At 39.6% G+C, this 17,545-nt stretch overlaps 8 protein-coding genes across 11 annotated transcripts; 1 reads left to right on the plus strand and 7 right to left on the minus strand.

The window, feature by feature from the left end:
• Positions 1-294: 294 nt before the first annotated feature.
• LOC6610975 (protein lethal(3)malignant blood neoplasm 1) lies at positions 295-4,858 on the minus strand. Of its 3 annotated transcripts, XM_032718304.1 has the most exons (7): positions 4,580-4,857; positions 4,411-4,519; positions 2,439-2,582; positions 1,904-2,071; positions 1,277-1,732; positions 1,009-1,071; positions 295-941 (listed from the first exon to the last, which is right to left on the minus strand). In XM_032718304.1, the coding sequence occupies exons 1-7, from the start codon at positions 4,610-4,612 to the stop codon at positions 412-414; spliced, it is 1,503 nt and encodes a 500-aa protein (XP_032574195.1). In that variant the 5' UTR covers positions 4,613-4,857; the 3' UTR covers positions 295-411. The 3 variants fall into 3 exon arrangements, with proteins under 3 accessions (XP_032574195.1, XP_002035532.1, XP_032574196.1); XM_002035496.2 differs by having other exon boundaries at positions 1,277-2,071; positions 4,580-4,858; XM_032718305.1 differs by lacking the exon at positions 1,277-1,732 and having other exon boundaries at positions 4,580-4,856.
• Positions 4,859-6,538: 1,680 nt separating this feature from the next.
• Positions 6,539-7,382, minus strand: LOC6610976 (larval cuticle protein 65Ag1). The gene is made up of 2 exons (XM_002035497.2): positions 6,963-7,382; positions 6,539-6,901 (listed from the first exon to the last, which is right to left on the minus strand). The coding sequence occupies exons 1-2, from the start codon at positions 7,169-7,171 to the stop codon at positions 6,703-6,705; spliced, it is 408 nt and encodes a 135-aa protein (XP_002035533.2). The 5' UTR covers positions 7,172-7,382; the 3' UTR covers positions 6,539-6,702.
• LOC6610977 (endocuticle structural glycoprotein ABD-5) lies at positions 7,335-8,286 on the minus strand. Its single transcript, XM_002035498.2, has 2 exons — positions 8,092-8,286; positions 7,335-7,743 (listed from the first exon to the last, which is right to left on the minus strand). Exons 1-2 carry the CDS (start codon positions 8,223-8,225, stop codon positions 7,557-7,559), a joined length of 321 nt encoding a protein of 106 aa, XP_002035534.1. The 5' UTR covers positions 8,226-8,286; the 3' UTR covers positions 7,335-7,556.
• Positions 8,287-9,118: 832 nt separating this feature from the next.
• Positions 9,119-9,714, minus strand: LOC6610978 (larval cuticle protein 65Ag1). The gene is made up of 2 exons (XM_002035499.2): positions 9,540-9,714; positions 9,119-9,478 (listed from the first exon to the last, which is right to left on the minus strand). The coding sequence occupies exons 1-2, from the start codon at positions 9,656-9,658 to the stop codon at positions 9,280-9,282; spliced, it is 318 nt and encodes a 105-aa protein (XP_002035535.1). The 5' UTR covers positions 9,659-9,714; the 3' UTR covers positions 9,119-9,279.
• Positions 9,715-10,861: 1,147 nt separating this feature from the next.
• On the minus strand, positions 10,862-11,370 carry LOC6610979 (larval cuticle protein 65Ag1). Its single transcript, XM_002035500.2, has 2 exons — positions 11,212-11,370; positions 10,862-11,151 (listed from the first exon to the last, which is right to left on the minus strand). The coding sequence occupies exons 1-2, from the start codon at positions 11,316-11,318 to the stop codon at positions 10,953-10,955; spliced, it is 306 nt and encodes a 101-aa protein (XP_002035536.1). The 5' UTR covers positions 11,319-11,370; the 3' UTR covers positions 10,862-10,952.
• Positions 11,371-12,460: 1,090 nt separating this feature from the next.
• LOC6610980 (endocuticle structural protein SgAbd-6) lies at positions 12,461-13,154 on the minus strand. The gene is made up of 2 exons (XM_002035501.2): positions 12,899-13,154; positions 12,461-12,789 (listed from the first exon to the last, which is right to left on the minus strand). Exons 1-2 carry the CDS (start codon positions 13,042-13,044, stop codon positions 12,600-12,602), a joined length of 336 nt encoding a protein of 111 aa, XP_002035537.1. The 5' UTR covers positions 13,045-13,154; the 3' UTR covers positions 12,461-12,599.
• Positions 13,155-15,021: 1,867 nt separating this feature from the next.
• LOC6610981 (endocuticle structural protein SgAbd-6) lies at positions 15,022-15,523 on the minus strand. Of its 2 annotated transcripts, none has more exons than XM_002035502.2 (2): positions 15,351-15,523; positions 15,022-15,279 (listed from the first exon to the last, which is right to left on the minus strand). In XM_002035502.2, the coding sequence occupies exons 1-2, from the start codon at positions 15,479-15,481 to the stop codon at positions 15,084-15,086; spliced, it is 327 nt and encodes a 108-aa protein (XP_002035538.1). In that variant the 5' UTR covers positions 15,482-15,523; the 3' UTR covers positions 15,022-15,083. The 2 variants fall into 2 exon arrangements, with proteins under 2 accessions (XP_002035538.1, XP_032574343.1); XM_032718452.1 differs by having other exon boundaries at positions 15,347-15,482.
• Positions 15,524-16,573: 1,050 nt separating this feature from the next.
• LOC6621634 (larval cuticle protein 65Ag1) lies at positions 16,574-17,188 on the plus strand. The gene is made up of 2 exons (XM_002045706.2): positions 16,574-16,778; positions 16,870-17,188. The coding sequence occupies exons 1-2, from the start codon at positions 16,648-16,650 to the stop codon at positions 17,063-17,065; spliced, it is 327 nt and encodes a 108-aa protein (XP_002045742.2). The 5' UTR covers positions 16,574-16,647; the 3' UTR covers positions 17,066-17,188.
• The last annotated feature ends 357 nt before the right edge of the window (positions 17,189-17,545 follow it).

Genomic DNA, 17,545 nt, shown 5'->3' on the forward strand with positions numbered 1-17,545 from the left:
ATTCTAAATTTAAGTCCAAGTTTAACTATAATAATACGAGGAAAATATATAAAAAATTTAAATGTGTGTAACTATGTGTATTTACCAAATCGGAAAACGATAAAAGGCGAACTAATCGTTAACGATCTAAGTGTATACAATTTTAAATTCTGAATGTAAACTTTACGATGCGAAAACAAATATAAAACGAACATCAGCGATGCCCACACACCGAAACCCTCTAAGAATTTAGTTAATTTAAGGCAAAAACTTTCAACAAAATAAAACCCAATTCAAAAAAAAAAAAAACTACACTTTTCTGTTAACGTTGTATTTATTCGAAATTAACCAAAAATTGTTATGTACAACATGGGGAAAAGAGGTGCCTACCGTAGTCTTGGAATAATCCACCGGAAAATCACCGTATCATTACTATTCCTGATTAAACCATTTAAACTCGTAGTGCTTCAGTGAATTCTCCTCGGGCAGCGCTTCCTTGGCGTCCAATTTCCGCCAGCTGACGTGGGGCTGGAATCCAAACTCGTTCGCAATGTACTCAATGGTCCGCTGCACTGCATCCTCGCCGATGACGAAGTAGCTACCCTGTTTGTCACCATTGCGACCGCCGGTCTCCTCGTGTCCATTGTAGTCCAGGATGTACTTGAATTTGTACAAATCACCCGTTGCACTTGATGCACTTCCACGGCCAGACCCGATTCCTCCGCCAAATCCTGAAGTTTTGCTGCCAGTAGTACCTCCTCCGATTCCACTGTCAGATCCAATCGCACCGCCGATTCCTGAGGCTTTGCTTCCTCCAGAGACTCCTCCAAGGCCGCTTCCAGAACCAATTCCACCACCCGAGACTTTTCTTCCTCCTCGAGCTCCCACACCGAGAATGCCTCCAGATCCGCCAGATTGTGGATTACCAGGCGCCCTACCCACCGCGATGCTTCCACCATTTGCTAAATTTGTTAACAATTTGTTATTACTTCTTCTTGCTTAAGAGGATAATTTCCTCTTATCACTTACAGGGTGCACTTCCGGTTGGTGTATTCGCTGTCACTCCAGAAATTCCCGGGCCGGTTGCTGCACCTAATAAAAATCCCAAGGGTATTAGTAGAGACACATACCATTATCTAAAATAGTTTAGAAATCGTGTAAGCTGTGTACGATCTTAGTGCAATATGGTTCCGCTAGATGGCTTAAGTATTTAATAAGCAGTGCATTTCGAAATGACATTTAATATTAAATAAATTTATAAATAATAAATTAATTATAAGTCCCCGCCTTGGCTTACTCAAAAGAGGTGTTTGGTGTGGGTTTAGTGAGTGTGGGGGTCTTGTCTTCGAATTGGCCAATGTTTTCGCAGAAGAAACTCCCGATCTATTAATGTGTTTAAGGCCCGCGTTCGGATGTTGTGCTACGGACTGAATGTTACTGGCAAGTGGAACCTTTGCATTTCCATCTGCAGCGAAGATTTTCACTTGGCTCGCTGGCACCGATGAGGGCTCAACAAGCTGCTGATTGGCCAAGGGCACAGAGCCAGGTATCCTGTTGGCATATGTAATAGCTTGTCTTATAACGTCCTCGTCTAACCGGATGTTTAATGGCGGATAAACCGGCGGTGAAGCCTTTTCGACCACGCCCACATTGTAGTCGATCTTTGTGTTGGCACTCGGAGATTGCGAATTGGAGGTCTGCGTGCTCACATGTCCGGTTACAGCATTCTTTGTTGTGTAGTATGTGTTCATTGCTAAGTTAAGACCAAGTTCGATTTTTTTAGTGTTTGGTGCTTTCGTGTTTGTGTTGGAAGTTTGCACTGCATCTTGGAGCAAACCAAGACGACTTGCCGCAGTCTGTGCAATGGATTCCCGGAAGGGCAACTGCACATTCAGGCCGATGTCTGAAGAGCCATCGGGCTTACCTGGTTGAACTGGAGCCAATGGCTGGGAAAGTGTGCGAATTTCCGTCTTGGGAGGGGACTTTTTCAGGAAACAACCGGAACAGGCCTCCGATTTGAAGTTGTACTTGGGCAGAGCCACCGGAGCTGCAGGAACCACGACCTTTGGAGTCGTTGTCACAGGAACACTTTCTGGGAAGTAAATAATATTACAAATAATTCAAAAGTTGGCCTTGATCACCTATATAGTTGTAATCCTCTGTCAGAAGTGTCAGTATGAATGCCCAAATAATGTGTATTAAATTTAAAAACAAGAGTTCATTATTGAGCCAAAAGATATTTTACTAGTTAAGATTATTCTTATCAAATCAAAAACGATTGGTTATATTTAGAACACCACGTAGCTCGAAAACCAGTATGACTTTAAAGGAAATAATCTGAATGGAAGTTTGATTTCAACCGGGCTTATGATTTGAATTAATAAATAATATTATCAGGCCAAAAGCATATATTTTAGTGCTGTCACAGGTAATCGGTCAAGAATTCTGTGAATACTCACTTGGACCAACTGGACCCGCGTAAGGATAGCTCTTCATGGAGATTATCCGGAATTTGCCCTCCTCGTCGGTGGCATAGACCGTCACGTGATAGATACCATCGGCAGTGATGAACCCAAACTCGCCCATGATAATGCCGCGTTCATCTGTGAGTCGGGAAACAAGATGAGATTTGGCCAAAAAGATTTTGTGTTCATTTTGAAAATGAATGCGAATTTTACGCCGATATCTGATTTTTAATTTGTTTATAACCAGCCCCGAGCAGGCCCATAAAGATTAAGATTTAATAAACTGTATCGATAATGGCGATCATAACTTGTGAGCTGGTTTCTTAAAACCCAGCAACCGCACCACACACCCCCATCACCTTGCATTGATATGTTAGACAGCTTCCTACGTAAGAAACATTCCTATGTTGAGATGAATTTATTAATCTGATGAATTAATAATCTGTGGATGGTCTGAAAGAGGTGCGACTCTCACCGAAGCATCCTGTCCAGCCACCCACCAAAATGTTCTCATTTGAAATTCTGGCTTGTGGCCTTTGTGTCTGGAAACTGGTTTCCACAATACTGGCCAACAAGTTTTAACGGTTTGCATCAATTGGCTTTCGCTTGTTTGTTTTAGGTTTAATTCAAATTTGGCTTCGTGTCACTTTCCCATTTGTCTCGATCGATTTCGACGAGGTTTGAAAATAATTATTTATTGTAATTTATTCTTTTGTCGGGATCGATTTGAGTTTAAATTGTTCAATGAGCTGGGCTAAATAATGAAAACTATTAAACTCGTATCAATAAAAATTAAGACTATCATTTTTTGGTTATAAAATTAACACTAATAAAAAACCAAACATAAAATTAACATACATTCTACTGGGTAATAAAAATTAAATTACTTAACCAAAATTAAAAGACTAATAACTATTGGTACATTTATTCCCAATTAATTATTTTACACTACACGTTCTAAAAACCTATTGTTTTTAATCAAGAGACTATTTATAAAGAAGGCAAGTACAAATTCAAATAGTATTTGGTTAGAAAAAATGTAAATTATGTAACCAATAGTAAAATACAAGTAAATATATTGTAAGTGACAACACGTTTCTTTCTAGTTTGTTAAATTTAAAGTTACTTATTATAGCTCTGAAGTAATGCCCCGTAAGCTAGACTTCAAAAATCTGATGTTGATCAATAGATCGTTCAATATTTAAATCAAAGATGCCGAAATCGTTTTTGTTAGGATACCGTTCATTCTCCTTTGAATAGTTATACAACAAACAAATGCCATTTTGCATGCACGAGTTCCTGAATTTGTTTGTTAATATGAACGTAATCCAAAATTTTTGGCTCAACTCTGGCATTTTATATGCCAGAATTATACTTATAAATATTGAAATGTGGCTGATCTTTTGAAATTAGCATTAGCCAAAGAAAGAAAAACCATAAATAAGCCAAACATTTGTGTATTCGAAAGAGTCTACATGTTATGCAAATCGGCTACGTTTCGTTTTCGATTTTCTGAAAACTTTATCACCGATTCAGCATGGAAATAAAAATCATAACGACCATGCATGCCATTTGGACACTACACAATGGACTTCAGAGATGAACCCCCGGCCATATGTGTTTGTGAAGATTCCGCTAATTGCCATCGGAGGCTGGTATTTCAATATTTCAATTGCTGGTGACCTGTCGCTCAGGTGCACCGTGCACCCATCAAACGTGTATTGTGTGGCATTGCACAAGCCGCCACTCGCACTCCGGCTCAAAAGTCAAAAGTTATGGCTCTTTTTGGCTAATGCTGGCTGCCAGCTGCTGGATGGCGCTGCATTTGTGCATCTGCTCCTAACGACTCTCGAGATGACGCATCATCTATTTACATATTTCGGTTTCGGTGTCAATAAATCGACGCACAGTAGTCAAGATATGCTAATGGTTTAATTAGCGTCATTTGCTAGCTCAACCAGCTCACCTCTCTTCTCCGCCCGATGCTGCTGCTCGTCGATGGTGAAGCCGAACTTGTAGGGACGCACTGTGGTCGCGGCCGACAGGACATGGGCCAAGGTACACAAGAGCAGCAGCTTTAAAGGTAACTCAATGAATGGACAGGTTCAAAATTGGGATCATACTTAAGCACTTACAGCACAGACAAATGCCATACATTTTAGGCTCATTTTGGAAATGTAATATTTATTTAAATCGGTCACAAATTTATTTTATTTTCGCGCCCTATTATAAACTGGCAGCGCTCACACAAAAACGCATAAATAAACGGTCGTTTATATTTTAATACAAATACGCGATTATAAATATTTAGATTTCAAGCGGACGGAAAGACGCGTTTCTCACGGCTAGATTATCGGCTCGGAGCAAGCGCCTTAGAATGAAACACACCCCACGATGTTCGGCAGCGAATTGACAATGTTAATAATATTAGGTAAACATTATAAAACATTAGAGGCGGACGAGAACCTGCCGCTGCTCGTTGGCCAAGTGTGCGTGCGAATCTCTGCCTTCTCCACGTTGTATATTTCGCCAAGTCGGACCGCATAGCTGGTAGCATTGGCCAGATCGCATCACATCTATTGAGCCTCAGCCAAGCCTGCGCTTATAACTTAAAATTTCATGCATTTTGAAAAGTTATTTATTTGATTATTTAAACTGCTTGTCAGCTAGTTCTGAAATACTAAGTAATTTGCATCGTCGATATTTTTATACAAATGCTAAATTAGTTTTGGTAATAGTCTTTTTGGTTTTTATTGCTAGACTTCCTGAGTATTTTTGATCCGGATTGATTTATTTTTAGATTGATTTCTACTAATGTGCATACAAAAGTCGTTATTAGATATTTTTTATATTTCAGTAAATATAGATCCAAAAAAAAATGAAATTGTGAAAGAAATTGTCCAAGATTAAATTTAGAATGGTCTAAGTTATTAGTAATAGCTTCTCACACATATGTTTCAGACTCTAATTGCATTGAAATTTAATAACATTTTAGATTGGTCTTTAAAATCGGCGATCAGGGCTGAAGGGTAATTATAGCCGATTTCTATTTGTTAATAATTAATCGACTCCAATGTATTTGCAATCCAACTTGTTGAGTCTCATCAACAGCCAAGCACTTGACCTGCTTGATGAGCAAATTCGAATGCAATGAGGAAGATGTTTGCACTTCTCTATTTTCTCCGATCGGCAATCAGCAGTGAGCTTATCTTCTGCCGGATACTGGAAGCCAATTGTAATTGAAATATTGTTGTCAAGTTCGGCAATGACTGATGTTGTATGCTAAAATTTGCATATTAATTGCTATAACAGTTGTCTTTCAATACGAGCATAAATGATGCAAGTCTTAACAGACGCGTCACGAAGATACTAGTCATTAGTATTTAGCCCACAAAAGTATACAAGGGATTAAAAAAGTTCGTTGCCCAAGTCATTCGATTTCAGTGCAATCTGAATAGCTATAGCCTGAAAGTAAGCTAAAGAGTTTTTTAAAATTAAACAAAAAAGTTTTAATCCGCAAAGCCGACTATGCATTTAGGAGAACTTTTTGTTTTTATTTTATTAAGGCATGCGTGGATTTTTAGTTTGATTTGGTTAAAAACCCTAAACACTAAACCCTTGTTTCCGTCTTTCAAGACTAATGCCGATAAAAAGAAAAGAAAAACTACAAAATAGGCAAAATAAATATTATTTTTTAATATTTTTACAAGGGACCGAAAACTTTTTCTTTTTTAATAATGTTCATATTTTAAGAACACCTAATAAAGACTGAAGATGACCGGGAATAATAGCCGTTATAGTAATAATATTTAAAATAAAAAATTTTATATAAATTGTAAAAAATATTTTTTTTTATTTTAAAATTTTTTAAAAGAAAAAAATACCAATTCTTTCAATGTACCTATTCTACACTATTTAGGAATTGTTTATTGAAAACAAAAACCTTTAAATAGGTCCGTTGTTCGCCATAAGAATCTAGTTCTATTTATCTGAACAACTTAAAAACATATTTCCAAATAATCGCATTCAAAAACGATATTTTTTTAATCCGACCATTTGAGCGAAAAACACATTTAAAATAAAACGAATTCATATAAAATCTACATTCTTTAATATTCAACAAACTGCGTTCTGTAACTAAGGATTCTTTCCCTTTAAAAAGGGAAACCGGAAGTAGGTAAGTGTTGGGGAAGATAAAAAAGAGTTTTGCAGGACTGGTGGGCTTTAAAGCTGCTTACGGTGTATGCAACAACTTCACTTAGGCCACGGGGGCAACGGGCAGATGAGCACCCTGGGGCTGGAATCCGTTCTCATCGGCGATGTACTGAACCTCGTAGGTCACACCATCATCAGCAACGAAGCGGTAGTATCCATGGACAGAGATAGCCTCGTTCTCAGATCCAATGTTCTTCAGCTGACCTTCGGCTTGAGCGGCCTGTCCATCGGTAATTTCAAACCTAAGAAGGAAGTCAGCGTCAACTAGGTATCCTCTTGTGTCATTTCTGATAGGCAACTTACTCGTATTTGAATGATTCGGATCCAACGTCGGAATTACTGCGCAGGATTTCGGCTTCCTGAGCGGCAGGAGCAGCCAGAGCCACGGCGAAGAGGGCGACGAAGACAATCAGGAATTTCATGGTGATTGTTGTTTGGTATTTAGATCTGCGGCTATCGAACAGTTCAAGTCGAATGGTAACTATGGACCCTTTTATAGATGGCACACTCATGGCGATTATTCAAAGCGCGGCCGAACTAGTCACACGGGTACAAGACATAATGAGCAAAATCAATGTTAATGTGAAATGTCTAGTTCGGATTTCATTTTCGTTTGAAGTAGGAGCATTAAAAGGCCTAATATAAAATTTAAATTACACTATAGGCCAAAAAGAATCGCGTTCATAAATATTTCATTATTCAAATTTTTTACAATTCTTTGAGCATATATTATATTTCTAAAAATCCAGCCAATCTTAGTGACGTCAAAGAAACTTGGGGGCTTTCTCAAATATATAAATTTGTTTCTATATACTTTTCTAATTCTACGAATCTTTTACATTGGATAAAATCAACTTCATTATTCGAATCCGGAATCATTATACATCCAGGTATCTCCTAGACTACCAGCCTGAACTTGGGATGGTACCCAGTCTCGTCGGCCGTGAAACTAATCTCGTATTTTTTGCCATCTGGAGCTGACCAGCTGGTCGATCCCTGCACAGACAAGGACCCATCCTCTTCGCCGGCTCCAGGTTTCACCTCACCGGTCTCTGTGCGTGAGATTCCGTTGCTCGTCTCATAGCTGGAATTCGATGTTAATTGTTTTTAATAAATTAATAATTGATTGATTTTTTATGTAGGAAATTAAAATAATTTAACATCTGTTACAATTAAGCATTTAAAGCATTTAAAGCTACGCTCTTTAATTTTACCCTTGCAGAGGGTTATACCTATGATATCAGTCAGAAGTTTGCAACGCAATGAGGGAGACATGTGCAACCAAATAAAGTTTATATGTATATATTTATATACATCCATTTCGTCAAGTCAACTCAAGCCGTTTCTACGCAAACTAGTATCTCAGTTTTATGGTTAAAAATTTTTTTAAATGAAATGCCTTATGTAAAAAACATTTATGGGCAATACCTACGCAAAGGAATATTTATCGCCCGTGTTCTCGCTCTCCAGTTTGATGGTCTCCGCCTGGGCATCCTCACCAGCGGGAAAGGCCAAACAGATCCCAATTGCCATGAAGGCTACCAGCCACATGAAAGTCGATTGCATTGCGGAAAGAATTAGTTTTTCAGAGTCTCCGTCACACCAAGCTGCACTTTACTGAACTGCGATGCGATCGTCTGATGCCCTTTTATACGAAATCTCTGGATTATGTCCTCATCGGTGAAAAATGCAAAATAATAAAACAAATTAAAAATAAAGAAATCAGCTATAATGCTAACATTCAATAAAACACATTTTAATTACAGATTAACACTCTAAGTACCCTGCACTAATCGTGCATGCAGGTATATCCAACGGAAGGTAATGTATGCAATTACCTTGTCGACAGCCATTTGATAGACAGAATGACGCCTTGCCATCACCTTTAAATTCTCAAATCTTATTGGTTAATTAAGCTAATCGTGAACATGTTTGTTTGAAACAAACAGATAGAATGGTGAAAATTTGTATACAAAACAGTGAATGATCACCATTTGCTATATACATATAAAACATAAACAGACTCAGGTTTAAACGATGTCTTCTAGTCGAGATGCATTAGGTTCTGTATTTTAACTTTGTATTATTGTGCATTGTGATTTTGCCATTGTCATTTCTCATATTATCATCTAATGTTTGAATAAGTAAAAGCCTCAGCAAATGCCTGTTTGTGTACACTACTGTTGGTATATACATTAATTATTAATAGAAAATATCAGTCAGCAATTACGCAAGCGTGGAATATTCTTAGCTTCTTCAAATATCAGAGTATGTTACAAACTTTTAATCGTGCAGGTTTGGTTATAAGGGGTCACGTATAGTATACACGCTGTGACCAGTTTCTATACTCAGTCGTATCTTTTTCGGCTACGACCTTCCCAATATACTCCCCTACTCAATTTTGACTTCTTCTGAGAAATAAAATAATTATGCATTTTATGAAAGCAAACACACATAAGTTCAGGCAATTAAATTCCTTTAATTTTTAACAAGTGGTGCTGGTTGACTTAGTTTACGTCCTTCGAAAACAGGGATAGGAACGGTTTGGTAATGTCTGGGGATATTAACAAGGAGTTGGATAGTGTGGCTTTAAAATTGCTAAAGGCCAAAGCAATTTTACTTAGGCCACGGGGGCAACGGGCAGATGAGCACCCTGGGGCTGGAATCCGTTCTCATCGGCGATGTACTGAACCTCGTAGGTCACACCATCATCAGCAACGAAGCGGTAGTATCCATGGACAGAGATAGCCTCGTTCTCAGATCCAATGTTCTTCAGCTGACCTTCGGCTTGAGCGGCCTGTCCATCGGTAATTTCAAACCTAAGAAGGAAGTCAGCGTCAACTAGGTATCCTCTTGTGTCATTTCTGATAGGCAACTTACTCGTATTTGAATGATTCGGATCCAACGTCGGAATTACTGCGCAGGATTTCGGCTTCCTGAGCGGCAGGAGCAGCCAGAGCCACGGCGAAGAGGGCGACGAAGACAATCAGGAATTTCATGGTGATTGTTGTTTGGTGTTTGGATCTGCGGTTATCGAACAGTTTGCGACGAATGATGCTCTCTGTTGGCCAGGTCGCGTCTTAAATAGTTGGACAACCTCTCGATTATGCTGAACGCATACAAAGTAGTCAAAACATAATGTGAAAAATTTATATTATTGATTTTATTATCTTATTTATATTATCTTTGAAAGGCTGAAAGCCTAGCACAAAATGCAAATTAACAAGTTTAGGCAAATTGGTCAAATTCGTTTTACTAAGTCAGTTGTTACTGGCAAAAAGACTCGGCTGTTATAGATATCCACATGAGAAACAAGGAAATCTTATCAATAGATGGCAATCTCACAAGCAGAAAATAAAAGCTTAGATCTCACGTAGAAATTAAATGGGTCTGTAAATGCTTTTCAACTAATTTTTCAATATAATTCAGTAACCATCCATTCATTAATTTAATTACTCAATTATTATAACATTTAACAGTCGGCGGGACAGTCGGCTGGACAGTCGGCGGGACAAGTCGGCGAGAGAGTCAGCGGGATACGCCAGAATGATTCCTGATCACCAGGTTGGCTTAAGAAGATCCCACGGATCGGCCGAAAAATTTCACTGGAAGCATTCGAAGCGAAAAAATATTTCTGTGCCGTCTCGAGTCCTACCTGGAGAGTAGAGTTTTGTAAGTGGAAGCTTAATAAGCTCGCCTATTCCCATTAGAGCCGGAGTACAACAAGGCAGTGTCCTTGGACTGTCCCGGCGAATGTTCCGCCGACTCGTCTCGCCGACTGTCACAGCCACAGCCATCATCCAAAATTACCTTAATTCAATAAGCCCTAGAATGCAAAGCTGGAACCTCGTAGTGAACGCAGAAAAAATCGCATAATCCACTTTCACTTTCTCGCTGAGGAGAATGCCGTCCAGTCTCTCTAAACGGAGACACCATCCCTAATTTAGCCACACCCAAGTACTTAGGGCTGACCGTGGATCGCAGGCTCACTTGGCGTCCCCACCTCACAGCTCAGCAATAAATATGTGGAAACTATGTACGATTCGAAATTTAGTTTTTTAGTTATTTATTTTGCATAAATATTGACTTGTTGCAAAATGATTACATTAAAAAGCATTCTGAAAACTTCGTTAGGAGAAGTTACAATTGTTAAATTATTTTTCCGAAACCAAAGTTTCAAAACGAACATTTTCATGTGCTTATGTATTTTTAATCAATCTGTTGAGGTTTTATTAATAATTGAAGGATTTTTCAGTAAAACAATAAAAAGAGATCGTTAACTCTTTGGATAGCTTAAGCCACGGGAGCAACGGGCAGATGGGCACCTTGGGGCTGGAATCCGTTCTCATCGGCGACATACTTGACTTCGTAGGTCTGGCCATCATCGGCAACAAAGCGGTAGGATCCCTGGACAGCGAGGGACTCGTGGTCGGTGTTAGCGTATCTCAACTCTCCCCTAGCGCTAGCCGCCTGGCCGTCGCTGGTCTTATATCTAATACGAAGGTTTCGAATCAGTTAGACATTATTCTGAGGCAGCTGGCAGTCTACTTACTTATAATCGAATTTTTCGGGTCCAACATCGGATTCATAGTTAAGAATTTGGGCTTCGTTAGCCAAAGCGAAAGCGAAGAGGGCTACGAAAACGATCAGGAATTTCATGTTGAATTATGGCTGGTTTGCAGATCTCGAAGAGTTCGATGCGAATGATATCGATGGAGTGCAGGATGAAAACTTTTATACTTGACTAGCAAACTAATTCAAGGCGCAGTCAAGCCACAAAAGCTTGCATATCTCATATACAATTTATGTCATTTTGTTCAGCTGCGCGAATTAAATGGGGGCGCATTTTGAAATTGCAAAACTATAATGAGATGCTTCATCGGGTTTTTCGAATTAATGTACCTGCACATATATTATGCATCTTATCAAGCTGGTATGACTAGAAATAAATAGTCGTCAGGCAAGATAGTTCTGCTAATAAATAAATAAATAATAAATATAACAATCGGTAAATAGCAATGAGTCCAGTTCGATTCATATACGTATGTATATTTAGAACTTCTTTGAGCATATCAGCCAATAGTTCTGTACATCAACAACAATAAGTATGTAAATCAAGAAGGCATTAGCCAAAGTGTGTTCAACTTAAAATTGGGCATGGCAACTACGTCAGCAGCTTAAAGATCGGTCAATGCGTCCAATCGTCTCATTCCAAAACTAGTTTGATCATTGTCGCTTTTTATATCATGCATATTAATTTGGCCGTTTTGCTCTCTGTATGCTGTATGTTGTTTTTGGAAGGTGTCTTCCAAATTTCATTAGCATCGCATGAAATTTAAATCAACGCCTGAAATTAACCTTCAAAACTTCGTTTTCATTTGTGGCCAGATCCCTCGCACATTTTTCAATATGCGCCACTTTAATTATGTATTAATTACAAAGACAACAGAAACCCAAACATGTTTGGCTGTGCCAAAAATTTGCAGGTTTCTGCCAACCGAAGGCCGTCCAGGCAAAGTAGCCAGACGAGACGAGCCAAGACGAGGCACACACCGCATTTCGACGTTCAACGGTGCGTATGAAAAATGTGAAGAGAACAGGCACCCTGTTCTTCCATCTCTTGCGTCATACTTTTCATTTCATTGAAAGAGCCCTTCTGTAAATATTCAATTTAGCATAGTGAACATCTTTTGATCCGGGTTCAAGGGACGATCGAACTCATTTCACTTTATGATCGCAAAAAATCCTAAGAGACTAGCTGAAGACTGGCATTTCATTTTGATAATCTAATAATCAAACAATACGATTGAGTTATTTATGTATTGATATCGACTATGTTATTATAATGAAATATGAACATTAAAATACTTTAAAACCCTGATTTTTTTTATAACATAAAGAAATACTGCTTTCGATACTGACTACACCAAGAGGAAATACTTAGTTGTGGGGCAGATGGTCGCCCTGGGGCTGGAAACCGTTCTCATCGGCAATGTAGTGCAGGGTGTAGGTCTGGCCATCGGGAGCCACCCAGCTGACGGAGCCGCGCACACTAAGCGCCTCCTGGTCGGTGCCGGCGTTCTTCAGCTCAGCCTGCTCCTGGCGGGTGACTCCATCACTAGTCTCGTACCTAAAATCCAGATAATTAACTCATTTCAATGGCTTCTTCCTTTAGGAAGGCGAGGGTACATAAAGTTCCAATCCTTGGAAATATCCCGCGCATTGTCCTTGTTACTCACCCGAAGTTGTAGCCATCAGTGCCAATGTTGTCGTTGTCGTATCTCAGGATGGTGGCATGTTGGGAGTCGTCCAGAGGAGCAGCCCTAATGGAGGAGAGCAGAGCGAAGGCGCAAATGGCCAGGACAAAGATGCTGGAGGACTGCATGTTTAGTTGGATTAATCTGGTAGAGACTTTTCAAAAGGTCCTGGCTAAGTTTGAATTTCAGTTGGCACTGCACGCTCCGGTAGTTATCACAATTAGGCACTAACGAGTAATGTGGCTAACTGTAATGAGTGTTGAGCTATTTATAACTGGCCGGCCCAAAACTCCAAGTGCTGCGAGTCCGACACACACACTCATTTACACACACTTATGTGATCCGTGAAGTTTAGGTGGCCCATAACAAACACCTCAAATGCTACCCATACCATTATCTACCCATACGCATATAATTGAAGGCAACTGTATGGCAGCGTGAGTATCTTAAGCTTTTAATTGAACAAGCCACAAAAAAAATAATTTAAAGACCATTAAGCGTTTGATGTGCGCTCGAATCTCATCTCAATTGCCACGCCACGGGAGCTGAAAGTAAAATCGCAGCTGAAGATGATGGGGCAAGTGATAATGAAATGTTTGGGCCCTCCAACAAAAAACAAATATTTGGTCAATGCGCGTGTTTGTCTACAAGTGCACAGCCATATATACATTTGGATCTATGGCAATAGGTCAATGGCTATGTTTGCACTTATCAACAAATTGTGATGAAAAAGATTATCGAAGATGAAACAAAGCAAAATGGGTTGGAAATTAAATCCCCAAGAGAAGTGAGCATTAAGGAAGAGAATAAAACTTAACCACTTAACCAACAAATATGTTTAGAAACTAAGCAAACAACGGGTGGAAGAAGTCAATTCGTGGAATCTAGGAATTCCCATGATCTTGAGATTTAATTGCCACCATATAAACACTTAATCTCCGCTTTTTCAGCTGGTATTTCCTCATAAGTGTAATTCTTGAATTATCCGACTGCAGATCTGCAAATTTTTTCGGTGATATCGAAGCATTTCCGCACTGAGGTCTGTTAACTGCTGACACAATTTCCGATTAAAACAGGGCGATTTAACCTCCAAAAATCTTGAAACGAATCGAATCGAAAAGAAACGAAAACCTCCACCGCCATTGCTTGTCAGCTGCATTTGCTGTTCAAGTGAAGATGCGGCACGAGAGATTCAAGATTACGCGGCTCATCATCGTCGTTTCCATCTCCATAGTCAGCAGCCCGAGTGTTGGTTGATGACCTTAGTCAATAAAATAAAAACGATTTTTTACCAGCTAACCAGACAACAAAAGCCAAGCTCAGCCGACTAAGGCTGGGCTATGTATGCCCTACAATACAGCAATACATCGGGGCGTATGCGTAATGTCACTGCTGGTCATTTTCGGGCATTATAAATCATTCAGATATCTGTGACTGGTACACAGCAAGAAGTAGTGTAATGGCATAGTTGCATACAGAATCACTTAAGACTAAACTTTTTATAGACCATGTTCCTTTTAAGTCATACAAAAAATAAACATAAGTTTTAAGTATATATATGTATATATGGTATATGCCTGCAATACCACATATTTTAAGATACTTTTTTTACAGAGCTTATAAATTCGAACTATTTTTTCGGCCGTGTAAAATGATATGTCTAGGCTGGGAAAGGAGCGATTATTTTGCATTTACGATTGATAAATGAGAGGAGCTTAGGTTAATTGCCTTAAAATGCCCTTTTTTACCCGGAATTCTCACTTTCGTTGGCAGCATTGTGGCTTCTTTAAATGTTGTTCGCTTTTTGGCAACCTTTGTTGGGTGCTTTTTGGCGTTTATTGAACCGGTTTGGTCAGCTCCCGCAGATTGGAGATCAGAGATCGGGGGATCGGAGATTGAAGCTAGTCGATTACCGCACACAATTCAGGCGCGAAGAGCAAACGGGTTTTGGAAGATACAAATGTATATGCAAATTCCCTGCCTAGAATACAATTCAATTTCGATGGGTGAAAATTTATGCCCAGCCATATAGATATATACACCTATGTGTCTATATTTTATTATTATGTATTTCATTTCTATTGTCTACCCCCCTATTTTAGCTATTCGGTGGTTTTGCGTGTGTTTATTATTTTTTCCTTCAACAAAGTCCAAACCTATCACGTGATCAGTGCTCCACCTGCGGAAGATGTTCGCCCTGAGCCTGAAAACCGTTCTCATCGGCCAGATAGTTCAGCTTATAGTGGACACCATCGGGTCCCACCCAATTGACGCTGCCCTGGACGGCGATTGCCTCCTCGGGAGTGCCAGGATTTTTCAGTGTGGCCCTCTCCTCTCGCGAGATACCATCGCTGGTCTCGAATCTACGGGGAGACGTATGTTAGCAACCTATTTCAAATTCCGTCTTGGTATTGACCCTGAACCACCTACTTACGAGAAGGCATAGCCATCGGTGTCCAAGTTTTCATTGTCGTATCTCAGTATATGGGCAGTATCGGCGGCATTTGAGGAGCACGCGCAGAAGCTGGCCAGGATTAGGCCGAAAAGCAGTGTTAATCCGGCCATTTGTCACCTGTCCTTTGGCAATCCGCGCATGCGACTAATTCGGATTGCGCAAAGGCCGAACAATATATCCCCCTGCAATCCATACTAAGCCCAACACAAACTCCGGCTAATTAACGGAGTGTGTAATAAAATGCGAAAATTCAAATGACTCGAGCAGTAGCCAAAAAGCTGGCAAATCAAGTTGAAATGAAATTGAAAGCAAACGATTTGCGGCGAAGAAGCTCCAAAAAGTTCAAATGGCGTTGCCTTAACCCTCTAAATTCGCTTCAGGCGATATTTGTCCATATATTTCTAGGGCTTCAGCCACATATAAAGTTCCAATATTATATAACAACGGGTTCTAAATGCTAATAATTTTTTCTCGGACTCACAAGTAATTACATTTATTTTTAATTCCCAACACTAACAACTATGTTATTTATATAGATATTTTTTATTCTTTTTTAAACTTTCATATAAAAAACTCAAAAGACAGTATTATTTCTATAAAAGTTTATTCTATCACAATTCTAGTTTTTTGCATGTTGAAAAAAGTTGTTCTCCATAAGTCTTAAAAAAGAATTTCGGTGATTTTTCTGACCTAGCACAAAAACGTGTCATTTCTTCTGGAAAAAGGTTGAGAAATAAAATAAAAAGCAAACCGCTTTTTAAAACTCTTAAAGAAAGGTATCCGAGTGACATTGAAATTGGAAATGGCAAAAGGTTTTTATTAGGCCAAGCATTTCGCCTGCACTTGAGCCCAATTCGTTGTGACCCAATTTCGCAGTTTATTGACTGATTCTAAGACCAACTATCGCAACTCATGGCCTGGGCAGGGCGCACTTTGTAGTTAATTTGTTAAAGACAAATGAAATCTGTGTATCTTGTCGCTGGGCAATCAATCAATCGCAAAACAGCCAAAGCCGAGCCGAAGCATCCAGCAACTGGTTAGGTAACCAGTGTGGGTCAAAGGAAGCAAAACGACAAACTGGTTTCTCCCACTCTCACCTTTTTTTTTTGGGTCTCGGTTTCTTTTGCTCCCGTAATTGCCACTTACACGCATTGCATTACATGGCCGAAGGAGTATAAATTCGCCACTCAACGAGAGAATTGCACGCATTGTCTGCACACTCCTCGAACCCATCACTTGAGCCACCCAATCCCCATCAGCCACATCCAGCTGCAAGATGAAGTTCACCGTTGCCATCGCCTTCACCTGTATCCTTGCCTGCGCCCTGGCCGCTCCTCCAGCCATCCAGCAGGATGCTCAGGTGCTGCGCTTCGACAGCGATGTCCTGCCCGAGGGCTACAAGTTCGCGTAAGTGGTTGTCGGTCAACAGATTCGGCCAGATTCCCAGGTTTCCCACTGTGTCAAGGTCGTTTGCTAACCGGTTTCTGGTTTTCTTTAGCGTGGAGACGAGCGACGGAAAGTCGCATCAGGAGGAAGGCCAGCTGAAGGACGTGGGCACCGATCACGAAGCCATTGTTGTCCGCGGATCCTATGCCTATGTGGGTGACGATGGTCAGACCTACAGCATCCAGTACCTGGCCGATGAGAACGGCTTCCAGCCCGAGGGTGCCCATCTGCCCAGGCCCGTTCAGTGAATCCCAGGGAATCCGATTGAAAGTCATTCGCCAATCAAGTTCCAATTCAGCGCAAATGTGTTAACTATGTCTAAGTTTCGCTTGAAGAACATCATAATATTAAAGTAACATCATTCATTTCAATTCTTACTGTGTACTCTTTATTTTGGGACAGGTCATTGTTCTATAGAAGTTGTGCTTAAGGGGTTTCATAAATTAAAGAAAGTTTTTAAATATATTTAAAAATTCTTTGCATGAAATACACATTCTGCATTTGTTTTAAATTTAATGGAATTAGAACAAAAAAATAGATATGCTTAAATGCTAAATTTTACAGTACTTACTTACTTACTTACTGCTAGTAGTATATTTTAAATGTTATAATGAACAAATGTTACAATGGTTTTAACTCGCTTGCACAACAGATATTTTTTATGTTCTTAAATATCCAGTTTATTCCATTTTGATTTCAGGAAGTGAAAAAGTGCATAATTTTAAATT

This window comes from Drosophila sechellia, chromosome 3L (assembly GCF_004382195.2).
Source record: "Drosophila sechellia strain sech25 chromosome 3L, ASM438219v1, whole genome shotgun sequence".
NCBI classification, from domain to species: Eukaryota; Metazoa; Arthropoda; class Insecta; order Diptera; family Drosophilidae; genus Drosophila; species Drosophila sechellia.